Source organism: Chiroxiphia lanceolata, chromosome 26, assembly GCF_009829145.1.
Source record: "Chiroxiphia lanceolata isolate bChiLan1 chromosome 26, bChiLan1.pri, whole genome shotgun sequence".
Lineage (NCBI taxonomy): Eukaryota > Metazoa > Chordata > Aves > Passeriformes > Pipridae > Chiroxiphia > Chiroxiphia lanceolata.
The window spans coordinates 706,625-720,504 of record NC_045662.1 but is presented as its reverse complement, the minus strand read 5'-3'; the positions used below and the strand labels follow the sequence as shown (position 1 = coordinate 720,504).

Sequence of the window (13,880 nt, the reverse complement as noted above, 5' to 3'; positions counted from 1 at the left end):
AAGGTTTGGTAAAGGAGATCCCCATGGTTAAAATCGGCTCTAATTACTATATAAATCTTATTGCAACAGTACTGTCATTGATAAAGGTACTTGTCGCAGTCACGGTGAGACTGGACTGTTTGCTAAAGAGGATGAGCTACGAGGTAGACCAAAACTCCTCTCTCTCTGCAATTGTAATGTCAAATTAAGGGGCTTTACTCGAGGAAAATGTGGAAAAACAGAAGAAATAACAACCCTTTATTAAAAGATGTATGTATGTTAGCAAAAACAGTAACAAGAAACAACAATAACAACAACAAGTCTAAATGGATACTCCTCTGTCCGTTAGCACAGTCCTAATTGTGGCCTGCCGGGGATGTTGTTGGGTCGCTGGAAGGTGCAGGGTCTGCAACACCCGGTGGTGGCCTGCAGGGGCGCTGTGGGATCGCTGGAAGGTGCAGGGCCTGCAGTGCCTGGTCGTGGTCGGTAGGGGGCGCTGTGGGATCGCTGGAAGGTGCAGGGCCTGCAGTACCCAGTTGTGGTCGGCAGGGGGCGCTGTGGGCTCCGGCAGCCACCGCGTGGGCAGAGGGGTCTGGAGGGAGCAGCCCCGGCCCACAGGAGAAACCGAGAGGGAAACAGGGAGGGGGGACCCCCTCTCCTCAATGGAGGGAAGGGGTGAGAGGAGAAAAAACAAAGTTCACCCCCCTCAAGAGGACTCACTGTTCCCAGATGACAGTACTTCCAAGGTTCTCCGCCCTTCAGCTAGCATGGACCTCTCTGATGAAAAGAAGCAACAAAGACTCGTCGGCCCCGGTGGGAATGATACGGCACTGGCAGCGTAGCGTCGGCAGGCAGGTCCCACCAGGACGGAAAAAACCAGGGAAGAGAGTTGGCTCCCAGACCCTCCTCCGGAGATGCCCGAAGAAAACAGTCCCCGTCCCTGTCCCGGTCCGAACACCCCGCCGTCTCTCCTGTCCTCCCGTCTCAGTCTCCCACATTCCCCCATCCCCCGGCAGTTAAAGGCCCATTAACTGATCGGCCAGTTCCTTTGTAAGGCTAATCGACTCCCTTCCCCCCTTCGAACTCTGTTTCTCTTACAGGGAAAGCAGGGGAAGGGAAAATTCCTCTCTCAGATTTATAACCCATAACATTATCCACCCCTAATTTTCTCTCCCATGCTTTCACACGTTATCAGATTAAATCTTTGAACTCCCTACGTACATGCATCATCCTAACTAAGTACATATCCACTAATAGGTAGATACAGATACAGTGTCACATACGGATACAAGTATACAGTTGCAGCCAGTTTATCCAAGAATAAGGTCCCCTTGAGGTATGCACCGAGTTTCTCCATCTTCCTGCATCACCCACCAGGTGCAACCAGGCCCTTGGGCAAAAACAATCCCACGAATGGGTTTGCGTTTGCCCGAGGCAGGGTTAATCCAAACCTTTTTCCCTAACATGCCCCTTATGTGAATCACTGGGACCTTGTCTCCATCCACGGTGTGGAGGGACTCTGATTGGGCAGGGCCAGCTCGGTTGATGGAGCCTCTGGTGTTAACCAGCCATGTAGCCTCTGCTAGATGCTGATCCCAGTGCTTGTCTGTCCCTCCACCCAGTGCTTTCAGGGTGGTTTTCAATAGTCCATTATGCCGTTCAACTTTCCCTGCGGCTGCTGCATGGTATGGGATGTGGTACACCCACTTGATGCCATGCTCCTCTGCCCAGGTGGCAACTAAGCTGTTTTTGAAATGAGTTCCGTTATCTGATTCGATGCGCTCTGGGGTGCCATGTCGCCACAAGACTTGCTTTTCAAGGCCCAGGATGGTATTTCGGGCGGTAGCATGAGGCACCGGATACGTCTCCAGCCATCCAGTGGTGGCTTCCACCATGGTAAGCACATAGCACTTACCTTGGCGGGTTCGTGGCAGTGTGATGTAATCAACTTGCCAGGCCTCTCCATACCTATACTTACTCCAACGTCCACCATACCATAGGGGCTTCAGTCTCTTAGCCTGTTTAATGGCAGCACAGGTCTCACAGTCATGAATAATCTGGGAAATAATGTCCTTGGTTAAGTCCACCCCTCGGTCTCGTGCCCATCTATGGGTAGCATCTCTGCCCTGATGGCCTGAGGCATCATGGGCCCACCGTGCTAGGAACAACTCTCCTTTGTGCTGCCAGTCCAGGTCCACCTGGGACACCTTGACTTGTGCAGCTCGGTCTGCCTGTTCATTGTTGCGGTGCTCCTCATTGGCTCGGCCTTTGCGCACATGGGCGTCTACGTGGCGGACTCTCACAGTCAACTTCTCTGTCCGGGTGGCAATGTCTTGCCACGTATCAGCGGCCCAGATGGGTTTTCCCCTGCGTTCCCAATTGGCCTTCTTCCATCTGTCCAGCCATCCCCACAGAGCATTGGCCACCATCCATGAGTCGGTGTAGATGTAAAGCTTTGGCCACTTCTCCCGTTCAGCAATGTCCAATGCTAACTGGACAGCTTTGAGCTCTGCGAATTGACTCGATTCTCCTTCTCCCTCAGTAGCTTCTGAAACTTGTCGGGTGGGGCTCCATACAGCTGCTTTCCATTTACGTTTCATTCCTACAAGGCGACAGGAACCATCAGTAAAGAGGGCGTAGCGCATTTCCTCTTTTGGTAGTTTATCGAATTCTGGGGCTTCCTCAGCCCGTACCACCTGCTTTTCTTCCTCTTCATCTGCTAGACCAAAACTCTCACCTTCCGGCCAGTTTGTGATGATTTCTAGGATCCCAGGGCGATTCAGATTTCCAATACGGGCGCGCTGCGTGAGCAGAGCGATCCACTTACTCCATGTAGCATCAGTGGCATGATGTGTGGTGGGTGCCTTTCCCTTAAACATCCAGTTCAGCACTGGTAGTCGAGGTGCCAGGAGCAGCTGTTCTTCTGTGCCAATCACCTCGGAGGCAGCTTGTACTCCTTCATAAGCCGCTAGGATCTCCTTCTCTGTTGGGGTGTAGTTGGCTTCAGATCCTCTGTAGCTTCGACTCCAGAACCCAAGTGGGCGGCCTCGAGTCTCACCAGGTACCTTTTGCCAGAGGCTCCAGGAGAGACCTTTATTCCCAGCTGCAGAATAGAGCACATTTTTTACATCTGTCCCTGTCCTGACTGGTCCAAGGGCTACAGCGTGTGCAATCTCTTGTTTAATCTGTTCGAATGCCTGTTGCTGTTCAGGGCCCCACTGAAAATCATTCTTTTTCCGAGTTACCAGATAGAGGGGACTTACGATTTGACTGTACTCCGGGATGTGCATCCTCCAGAAACCTATGGCACCCAGAAAAGCTTGCGTTTCCTTCTTGCTGGTTGGTGGGGCCATTGCTGTGATCTTATCAATGACTTCTGTCGGAATCTGACGACGCCCATCTTGCCATTTCACCCCCAGGAACTGAATCTCTCGGGCAGGCCCCTTAACTTTACTCTTCTTTATGGCAAAACCGGCTCCCAGGAGGATCTGGATGATTCTCTTCCCTTTCTCGGAAACCTCCTCTGCTGTGTCCCCCCATATGATGATGTCATCAATGTATTGCAGGTGTTCTGGAGCCTCACCCTTCTCTAATGTGGCCTGGATCAGTCCGTGACAGATGGTGGGACTGTGTTTCCACCCCTGGGGCAGTCGGTTCCAAGTATACTGCACGCCCCTCCAGGTGAAAGCAAACTGTGGTCTACACTCTGCTGCTAAGGGAATGGAGAAGAATGCATTTGCACTGTCAATAGTAGCATACCACTTCGCTGTCTTGGACTCCAGCTCATACTGGAGCTCCAACATGTCTGGAACAGCGGCGCTCAGCGGCGGGGTGACTTCATTCAGGCCACGATAGTCCACAGTCAGTCTCCATTCTCCGTTAGACTTACGCACAGGCCAGATGGGACTGTTGAAGGGTGAATGGGTCTTGCTGATCACCCCTTGGCGCTCCAGCTCACGGATCATCTTATGGATGGGGATCACAGAGTCTCGGTTCGTCCGGTACTGCCGGCGATGCACTATTGTAGTGGCGATTGGCACTTGCTGTTCCTCGACTTTCAGCAACCCTACGGCCGAAGGGCTCTCCGAGAGGCCGGGCAACAAGTTCAATTGTTTAGCCGCCTCGGTCTCCACAGCAGCTATTCCAAAAGCCCATCTATGTCCCTTGGGGTCCTTGAAGTACCCGTTCTTGAGATAGTCAATGCCCAGGATACATGGGGCATCTGGACCAGTCACAATGGGGTGTTTCTGCCAGTCTTTCCCGGTCAAGCTCACCTCAGCTTCCACCATGGTCAACTCTTGAGATCCTCCAGTCACCCCAGAAATGGAAATAGTCTCTGGTCCCACATGTCCCGAGGGCATTAACGTACACTGAGCGCCAGTATCAACCAAAGCCTGATATTTCTGTGGGTCTGATGTGCCAGGCCATCTGATCCACACAGTCCAATAGACACGGTTGTCCCGTGCCTCTACCTGGCTAGAGGCAGGGCCCCTCTAACACTCGTCTTCATCCTGCCAGTCACCGTTTCCCTCTTGTGAATGTCGACAGGAGGAACCCTCTAGCGGATCAGATCCCTGCCCGCAGGATACTGGTACGGCACTCACTTTCGCAGACTTCCCCTTTTCTTTCTCCTTCAGCTCTTGCACTCGGGCTGCTAGGGCACGGGTAGATTTCCTGTCCCACCGTCTCATGTCTTCTCCATGGTCAGTTAGGAAGTACCACAACTCAGTTCGTGAGGTCTGTCCACTCTCTCTAGCTGGAGGGCGTCTGGTTTTCACTGGGGCCATATGGAAATTGTTTCCCTCAATCTTCTCTTTCAAGCCCGTAGTTAATTCCTTGAGTTCATTAATCATTGTCTCTACAGAGGAGATACGGGCCTGTAGTGGTCCTTCGATCATACTGTCGTACAATCGAAGTTTGTTTATTACAGACATCACTGGCTCCCGCTTCTCCCCAGCCTGCAAGGATGTCAGGTAACCTTTATGTGTGGACGGCCCCATACGTGTGAAGCTCCACCACATCTGTGGTGTACACTTGACCTTGTCAGGATCGTTGGTAGGTTGCCCATCCCTTCCAAACAATACTTCCAGCAATGCCAGTTCTCTCAACCGTAGGATTCCTTCTTCTATGGTCTTCCAGTTCTTGGTATAATGATCTGACTGCAAGGACTCTCTGTAAATGAACCTCTCCCTCACACCATCCAAAAGCCGTGCCCAGAGAGACAGGGGCTTCGATTCCTTCACAAATGCCTCCTCAATGCCCACATCTTGGGCAATAGATCTCAGGAACCTCGCTTCACCGCCGTCAAGGTTTACAGCATCGCCTGTAGAGTCCCAAACTCGGATCATCCAGGCCAGAACGGGCTCACTCGGACGACGAGCAACGTCTGTCCGTAAATTCCGGAGGTTATTGTACGATAAAGACTCAGTGATGATTTCTGGCTCTGGAGCAGCCGTTTGTGGAGACCCTGACTCTCCATCATCGTCAACTGGGCGAACTGATTTGGCTTTATATTTCTTCCTTTGGATAGGGGCAACCTCCGTTGGCTTAGTCTGCCCCTTAGTTTTGGCCTTATCCTGAGTCACCTTGGTACCAGGCATCTTGTTCTCATCTTTCCCTTTCCCCTGGAAGTGCTGCACCATACCGAGCAACTTCCTGTAGGCAATGGCCAAGGCCCCACATGCAGCTGCCAACTGCCTTTCCATGGATCCATCACGACCTCTCTCCCTCACGGCTTTCATTATTTTTGTAGGGTTCAGGAGTTGTTCAAGGGTAAGCTTCCATGTTATGGGAGCTGAGCAACTTTCTAGGAATTTACCCATGTCCTCCCATAACCCATGCCACTCGAGGTTTTCCGCCCCTGGGACAGGCTCCTGAATGCCTTCTCGGTAATTCTTGGCCTTGGCTTGGTATATCAGATATACTATAATGGCACAAACTAGGATGAAAAGCCCAACAATTGAAATGTCTCTGACATCTAAAAAAGATTTAAACTTCCCAGAGGCCATTGTGTTGTACCCAAAAGGGAACTGAATAAAAGGTTGGGCGCATGCATTCTCCTGTGTGTCTCCATAGGAATTGGTGCTATTATCCTTAAAACCCCAGAGGAAACAGCTTAGGCTAGAGCAGTAGTGCATCCTCGAGGACATATTCCGGATGAAAATCACAGGTGCTGAGTTTGCCGTGTCATATACCCAATGCACAAACTCAAAGGTACTTATCGCAATGAGGGTCCTAGTATCTGAACTGAAATACATTGACAGGTGGGACAGATATCTTGGCATGGTTATATACCAGAGGACAGCAGCAACCCCTGACATCATGGTGCCTACAAGTTCAAAACGCGTGTCAATCACACAAGGGGTTCAAACTGCGTGTAACTCACACAAAGGGTAGTTATTCTTTTTCCACCTTTCCTCTTTCGTGCCCCACGTTGGGCGCCAAAAATGTCGCAGTCACGGTGAGACTGGACTGTTTGCTAAAGAGGATGAGCTACGAGGTAGACCAAAACTCCTCTCTCTCTGCAATTGTAATGTCAAATTAAGGGGCTTTACTCGAGGAAAATGTGGAAAAAACAGAAGAAATAACAACCCTTTATTAAAAGATGTATGTATGTTAGCAAAAACAGTAACAAGAAACAACAATAACAACAACAAGTCTAAATGGATACTCCTCTGTCCGTTAGCACAGTCCTAATTGTGGCCTGCCGGGGATGTTGTTGGGTCGCTGGAAGGTGCAGGGTCTGCAACACCCGGTGGTGGCCTGCAGGGGCGCTGTGGGATCGCTGGAAGGTGCAGGGCCTGCAGTGCCTGGTCGTGGTCGGTAGGGGGCGCTGTGGGATCGCTGGAAGGTGCAGGGCCTGCAGTACCCAGTTGTGGTCGGCAGGGGGCGCTGTGGGCTCCGGCAGCCACCGCGTGGGCAGAGGGGTCTGGAGGGAGCAGCCCCGGCCCACAGGAGAAACCGAGAGGGAAACAGGGAGGGGGGACCCCCTCTCCTCAATGGAGGGAAGGGGTGAGAGGAGAAAAAACAAAGTTCACCCCCCTCAAGAGGACTCACTGTTCCCAGATGACAGTACTTCCAAGGTTCTCCGCCCTTCAGCTAGCATGGACCTCTCTGATGAAAAGAAGCAACAAAGACTCGTCGGCCCCGGTGGGAATGATACGGCACTGGCAGCGTAGCGTCGGCAGGCAGGTCCCACCAGGACGGAAAAAACCAGGGAAGAGAGTTGGCTCCCAGACCCTCCTCCGGAGATGCCCGAAGAAAACAGTCCCCGTCCCTGTCCCGGTCCGAACACCCCGCCGTCTCTCCTGTCCTCCCGTCTCAGTCTCCCACATTCCCCCATCCCCCGGCAGTTAAAGGCCCATTAACTGATCGGCCAGTTCCTTTGTAAGGCTAATCGACTCCCTTCCCCCCTTCGAACTCTGTTTCTCTTACAGGGAAAGCAGGGGAAGGGAAAATTCCTCTCTCAGATTTATAACCCATAACAGTACTGGAAGTGCTCCTTAAACTTGGAAGAATGGGGTTCCGTTGCTTTCCCTCTTGTAGAAAAGATCACCCCTCAAAGGGACTCGCTGGAACTTTGGAAAGGGCTGCAGACAGGCCAGTCCCCGGGTGGCATGGAGCTTGGGAAGATTTCGGTAGATTAGTAGGACATGTGTCACCCCCCATTAATTGGGAGTTCACACCAGAACAAATGTTTGATTCTGGTGAGATGACCCACTGTTTGGCAGAAGGGTGTTTTTCCTACAAAGATCCAAATATGCAATTCTCCGCTTTGTGCTGGGGCCTGGCTAATGCTTATCGAGCTGCCATAGACCACCTTCAGAGGATTAAAGTCGACACAGAGACCCAAACCACGCCACTTGAAACCAGTGATGTCCCTATTAGGTCCACAGAAGTTGGAGTCCAAACACAACTTGAAGTCAATACCATCTCTACTAAGTCCACTAGAACCGGGACTCAAGCTAAGAACCGGAAGGTCATCATTGCCCCTGTGAAGAAGAAGAAGACGTGGGTAAGGGAGATCAAGGAACTTGCGGACCCATCTCCGCAACCAGAACGCACAGAAGAAAGAGAAGAAGAAGAAGAAGAAGAAGGAACAGAGGATGTAGTGAATGAAGGAGCGGCAGCAATGGGAGAAGGAGCAACAGCAAGTGATGAAGGCGCGACTGCAAGAGAGGAAGAAGTGGTTGTGACTGAGGAAGGAGCGATTAGAAGAGAAGAAGCAGCTACCAGAGAGGAAGAAACGGCTACACGGGAAGGAGCACGTCCAAAAGAACTAGGGGCATGCCCAAAGGAATACAGAATAGCATCAAGAGAAAAGAAAGCAACAGTACTAACGGTCGGTGGTATATTGTCGCTTGATGATTTATATCCTGACTACACATTCAGTATTACAAAAGACGCAAAGAAGGAGTCAAAGCATCCCCCTCAATTGGAGGGGGAATTATCCCTACCCCTCCAGACCCAACCTTCTCTTGGAGGTATGAACGATTGGAGGAGAAGGCCCTTATCTCAGCACGCGGAAGATTACTCACTACCTCCACCCGCGGGGTATCGCGAACGACACAGGAGTCCATCCCCATGGCGTGAATGGCATAGAAGTCCATCTCCACGGCGTGAACGACGCAGAAGTCCATCTCCGCGGCGCGAGCGGCGTAGGAGTCCATCCCCACGGTATGAACGACGTAGAAGTCCATCTCCGCGGCGTGAACGGCGTAGGAGTCCATCCCCACAGTATGAACGGCGTAGAAATCCATCTCCACGGCGTGAACAATATAGAAGCTTATCCCCACGGTATGCCCAGTCTCCACCTCCACATGAGAGATATAGGGAGGAAGTGGGAGCAGTCCCACGTAGGAGTGGAAGAGTAAAGAGAGAGGTGGAAAAGATTCTACGTGGGAGAGATGGACAAGAAATAATGCGAGAAAGCGAAATTACACAATCACTGACCACAAGAGAGCTTCGAGATTTACGGAGAGATTATATGCGCTTGCCTGGTGAAGAAGTCCTCACCTGGCTGGTGCGATGCTGGGACAAGGGAGCTGATAGTCATGTAATTGAAGGTGATGAAGCACGACAATTGGGATCCATTGCTCGAGACCCTGTGATAGAGCAAGAAATGGGGAGGGAGAAAATGGCGTCCAGCCTTTGGCTCCGAATCCTCCACGCGGTGAGAGTGAAATACCCATTTAAGGAGTCCCTGAAGAGTTCTTCAAGAAGGTGGAGGACTGCAGAAGAAGGCATCCAATACCTACGGGAATTGGCCATGCTGGAGATCATCTATTCTGATCCAGATTATTATGACATCCAAGTTCCTGAGAATGTTCCATGCATGCAACCAATGTGGAAAAAGGTAATTCAAGGTGCCCCCAAACCATATATTTCCTGCTTGATATCCGTATATAATCCAAAGATGGAGGAACCAAGCGTGGACGCTATGTGTGCTTGGATAAGAACCATAGAGGAAAATATGGAAGACTCCTTCAATCCCCTCTACCGAAGCACAGCTCTTCCTGGCACCCCGATTACCAGTCTTGAGCTGGATGTTCAAAGGGAAGGTGCCCCCTACGCATCATGCCACCGATGCTACGTGGAGCAAGTGGATAGCCTTGATTACGCAGCGTGTACGATTGGGAAGCTCAAATCGCCCTGGAATTCTGGAGGTTATCACAAATTGGCCTGAAGGTGGGAACTTCAGTCTGGCAGAAGAAGAAGAAGAGCCAGTGAGCCGAGCTGAAGAAGCTCCGCCATTTGATCAGCTGCCAGATGAAGAAAGGTGTTATGCCCTTTTCACTGATGGTTCTTGCCGTATTGTAGGAAGGAACCGGAAGTGGAAAGCAGCCGTTTGGAGTCCCACCCGACGAGTGGCAGAAGCTGCCGAGGGTCAAGGCGAGTCGAGTCAATTTGCAGAGCTCAAAGCCGTCCAATTGGCCCTGGACATCGCCGAACGAGAAGGATGGCCGAGACTCTACCTCTACACTGACTCGTGGATGATAGCCAATGCTCTGTGGGGATGGTTAGACCGATGGAAGAAGATGAACTGGAGGCGTGGAGGAAAACCCATTTGGGCTGCTGACTTGTGGCAGGACATCGCTGCCAGAGCGAAGAGTCTGAATGTGAGAGTCCACCATGTAGATGCCCATGTGTCCAAGAAGCGAGCTAATGAAGAACATAATAACAACAGAGAAGCGGACCGAGCTGCACAGATAGGAGTGTCACAAGTAGACCTAGACTGGCAGCAGAAGGGAGAGCTCTTTCTGGCTCGATGGGCCCATGATGCTTCCGGTCATCAAGGCCGAGATGCCACCCACAGATGGGCACGAGACCGAGGGGTGGATTTAACCATGGATATCATTTCTGAAGTGATCCACGATTGTGAGACTTGTGCCGCTATTAAGCAGGCGAAAAGACTGAAGCCCCTATGGTATGGTGGACGATGGGATAAGTATAGGTATGGAGAGGCATGGCAGGTTGATTATATCAAACTGCCACAGACTCGCCAAGGTAAGTGCTATGTACTTACCATGGTGGAAGCAACAACGGGATGGTTAGAGACTTTTTCGGTGCCCCACGCAACGGCCTGGAATACCATTCTGGGCCTTGAAAAGCAAGTCCTGTGGAGACACGGGACCCCAGAACGTATTGAGTCAGACAACGGGACTCATTTCAAAAATCAATTAGTCACCACTTGGGCGAGGGAACATGGTATCGAATGGGTGTACCACATTCCTTATCATGCACCAGCTGCTGGGAAGATTGAGAGATATAATGGACTATTGAAGACCACTCTAAAGTCATTAGGTGAAGGAACTTATAAAAACTGGGACAAAAACTTAGCCAAGGCTACCTGGCTAGTTAACACCAGGGGTTCTGTCAATCGAGCTGGCCCTGCACAGGCAGAATCCCTTCACATTGTTGATGGAGATAAAGTTCCAGCGATCCATTTGAGGGGAATGCTAGGGAAAGTTGTTTGGGTTACCCCTGCCTCAGGCCAAGACAAACCCATTCGTGGGATTGTCTTTGCTCAAGGGCCAGGAAATACGTGGTGGGTAATGAAGAAGGATGGAGTCATCCAGTGTGTGCCTCAAGGAAATTTAGCCTTGGGGAAAAACTAATTGTAGGTCCTAAGTTGTGTTTTTACAGGAAGCCAGTGACCAGATGAGAGAGAGACCTGAACTAAACTGATGCTGGTATCCGGCGATGAAACAGTCCAGTGATGAAACAGCCATAAATCGGAACTGTAATTGTGACTGAGGAGACCAAAGATCTGGACTGAACTGACATCGGCATTGATTTTCCAACGATGAGACAACTGTGCCGAGAGACCAACAAGAACTATATTTATATATATATATATATATATGTGTGTGTATATATATGCGCGGGATGTAGGCGAACATGAAACATAGGTGTTACGTAAAGAAATAGTATGGAATAAGGGGTGGAGAATGTGGTGGTTTCACTCTAGGCCTTCCTGGAGGCCAACTTGTAGCCAGGAAGGAGCTAGAAAAGTGATCACGGAAGTATTCCATGCTATTCCTTTACGTAACTTGAGGTATAAATAAAGCCAGCGGGAGGGATCTCGCTCTCTTCCTCTCCGGCGAGGTTCAAGAACGGTGGGTCCCTGTTTCGGTCGGGCTTATCTGGAGCCGAGGCCTATAGTGACTGCCGTTATCTGCCACGCGTGAGGGGAGAGCCGAGGACCGTGTCTGGCCATCCTGCCTGTTTGAAGGGAAGTGGTGAGATTTTTGTTAGTTTGCCTTCGGCTGGCCGTTTGACTTGTTCGATCCTTGCCCCTTTTTGTCCTTCTCCCTTTTCCCCCCTTCCCCCTCCCCCCCCCCCCGGTGTGTGGTATTTTCCTTTTGTGTATCTGTCTCATATGTAAAGTATATATATATATATATATATTTTTGCTATAGCTTTGGCTGCTTGGTTGGTTTTTTTTTCCCTTTTTCCCTCTCTGGGAGGTGGGTCCTTGTTGTCGAGTTTCGGGGGACTTGGCGGGAAGCCAGCTCGAAACTTGTACAACTCTCCACATGAAAGACTGACCAGGCACAGCTCTTCAGTTCCCACAGGAGGGCATGTGCTCTGACCAACAATGAGATGTGCTCACTGTAAGGTCAGACCACTTGGCCATAGATGCCAAATCCCACTGCACTCAGTGCCAGCAATGAACATGTTGTCTCCCAGTTGCTTCCTTGAATATGCTGGTCCCTCTTTCCATTGCCAGAGACTTCAAGGATCAAACAAGATCCTCATGTCCAGGTTCCTCCTGCTCTAATCCCCAAATCTCCTACTCATCCATAGGAAAGATCAAGCTCTGAAACTGGACTGCCACTCACTAGACTGTAGCCACAAGTCCCAAAGATTCCCAGTGGCTGGAGTGAACACCAGGGTTCAAAGTCCAACAGCAGCCCAGGTTTGGTGGCCCCTAAAACAAAAACCCCTGGCACCACCTGCCTGCACTGGATCCATTGTGCACTAAATACATGTCTTCTGTCTACACTGGTGCATCCTTGGGTAATGAGCCAAAGACGGGAGGACTGGGAGCACGTTTACCCCTTCCTATCATCTGAAATCAAAAAACCCTGTGAGATTGCCCCAGGCTGGAATCACCTGTCATCTCTGGATGGCTTTGGCACTTAGTCCATGACTTCTGCCCACAGTGGCACATCCTCGCCTCTAGAAATACTGGAAATCAGAAAGGCCCATGAGGGAATGGGCATGATGAAAGCCTGGAAATGAAAAGTCAGGGTAGTGGGAAACACCAACTCATGCCATACCATTCATTCCCTGAGATGCTTCCGCTCCTTGGGATCAGGCAGGAAAATTGTCACTTATGCAGCATGGCCTTTGGGCCCTGAGGCACTGTGGGGCCAGTATAAAAGCCAGCCAAACTGGTGGCTCTCTCAACCCCTTCTGTCACCTCCTTCTCCTCAGCAAGCCGGTGAGTGGGAACCCCCTTTCTCCTCCCCCCTCTCTAGCACAGGGTCGAGCTTTGCAGCCCATCCCTGCTCCTTGGTCTTGTGGGAGTGCTCGGGGATGGTGGTCGTGTGGGCAGAGGGGAGAGCGTCTCTTAGGGACAGAGGCGGAGGCTGGGCTGAGGGGGCTGTTTTCCTACAGCTTAGGCAGGAGCAGCCTGGGCCTGTCTGATCTCTGAAGGCCCTGCTGGGCTCAGGGAAAGGCTCCCTTGTTGGCCCCTGCAGAGCCTCTCCCTCCCCAGGCAGCAGCAGGTGCCTTGGCTTCCTGGTGGTGCTTTGCCGGCTGTTGCTGAGGTGTGCGTGTGCTCTGCTTCCTCCCTGCCCTGTGTGCCAGGTGCAGCCCCAGGCTCGAGCCATGTCGTGCCCTGAGAAGTGCCAGCAGTGCCAGCCCTGCAACCCTTGCTGCCAGCCCTGCGGCCCGACCCCGCTGGCCAACAGCTGCAATGAGTGCTGTGTCAGGCAGTGCCAGAGCTCCACCGTCGTCATTGAGCCGCCGGCTGTGCTGGTGACCCTGCCCGGGCCCATCCTCAGCTCCTTCCCACAGAACACCGTGGTGGGATCCTCCACCTCCGCTGCCGTTGGCAGCATCCTCAGCTGTGACGGAGTGCCCATCAACTCCGGGGGCTTTGACCTCTCCTGCATCACCAGCTGCTACCGTGGCAGATGTCCCCCCTGCTAAAGCCCCTGCAAACCTCCTCGGCCAACAACCTGCAAGACCTCTCATCATGCTGCTGCACTGAAAACACGACTCTGAGACACTGCATTTAGACTTTATGGCTCCTGTTTCCTTCTTCTCCTCTTTTCTCTCTTCCCTTCCTCTCCTGTCACCACCACCCAATGCCACCCTCCTGGGGACCTTCTGGCCTCCCTGCCTCTGCAGCCCAGGCAGAGGGACACCCCCCCTTGAATCTTCATGGC

General features: G+C 51.7%; 1 protein-coding gene across 1 annotated transcript; it reads left to right on the top strand.

Moving 5' to 3' along the window:
* The first annotated feature begins 12,895 nt into the window (after positions 1-12,895).
* LOC116798610 (feather keratin Cos2-2-like) lies at positions 12,896-13,668 on the top strand. Its single transcript, XM_032711135.1, has 2 exons — positions 12,896-12,928; positions 13,297-13,668. Exon 2 carries the CDS (start codon positions 13,318-13,320, stop codon positions 13,639-13,641), a length of 324 nt encoding a protein of 107 aa, XP_032567026.1. The 5' UTR covers positions 12,896-12,928; positions 13,297-13,317; the 3' UTR covers positions 13,642-13,668.
* The last annotated feature ends 212 nt before the right edge of the window (positions 13,669-13,880 follow it).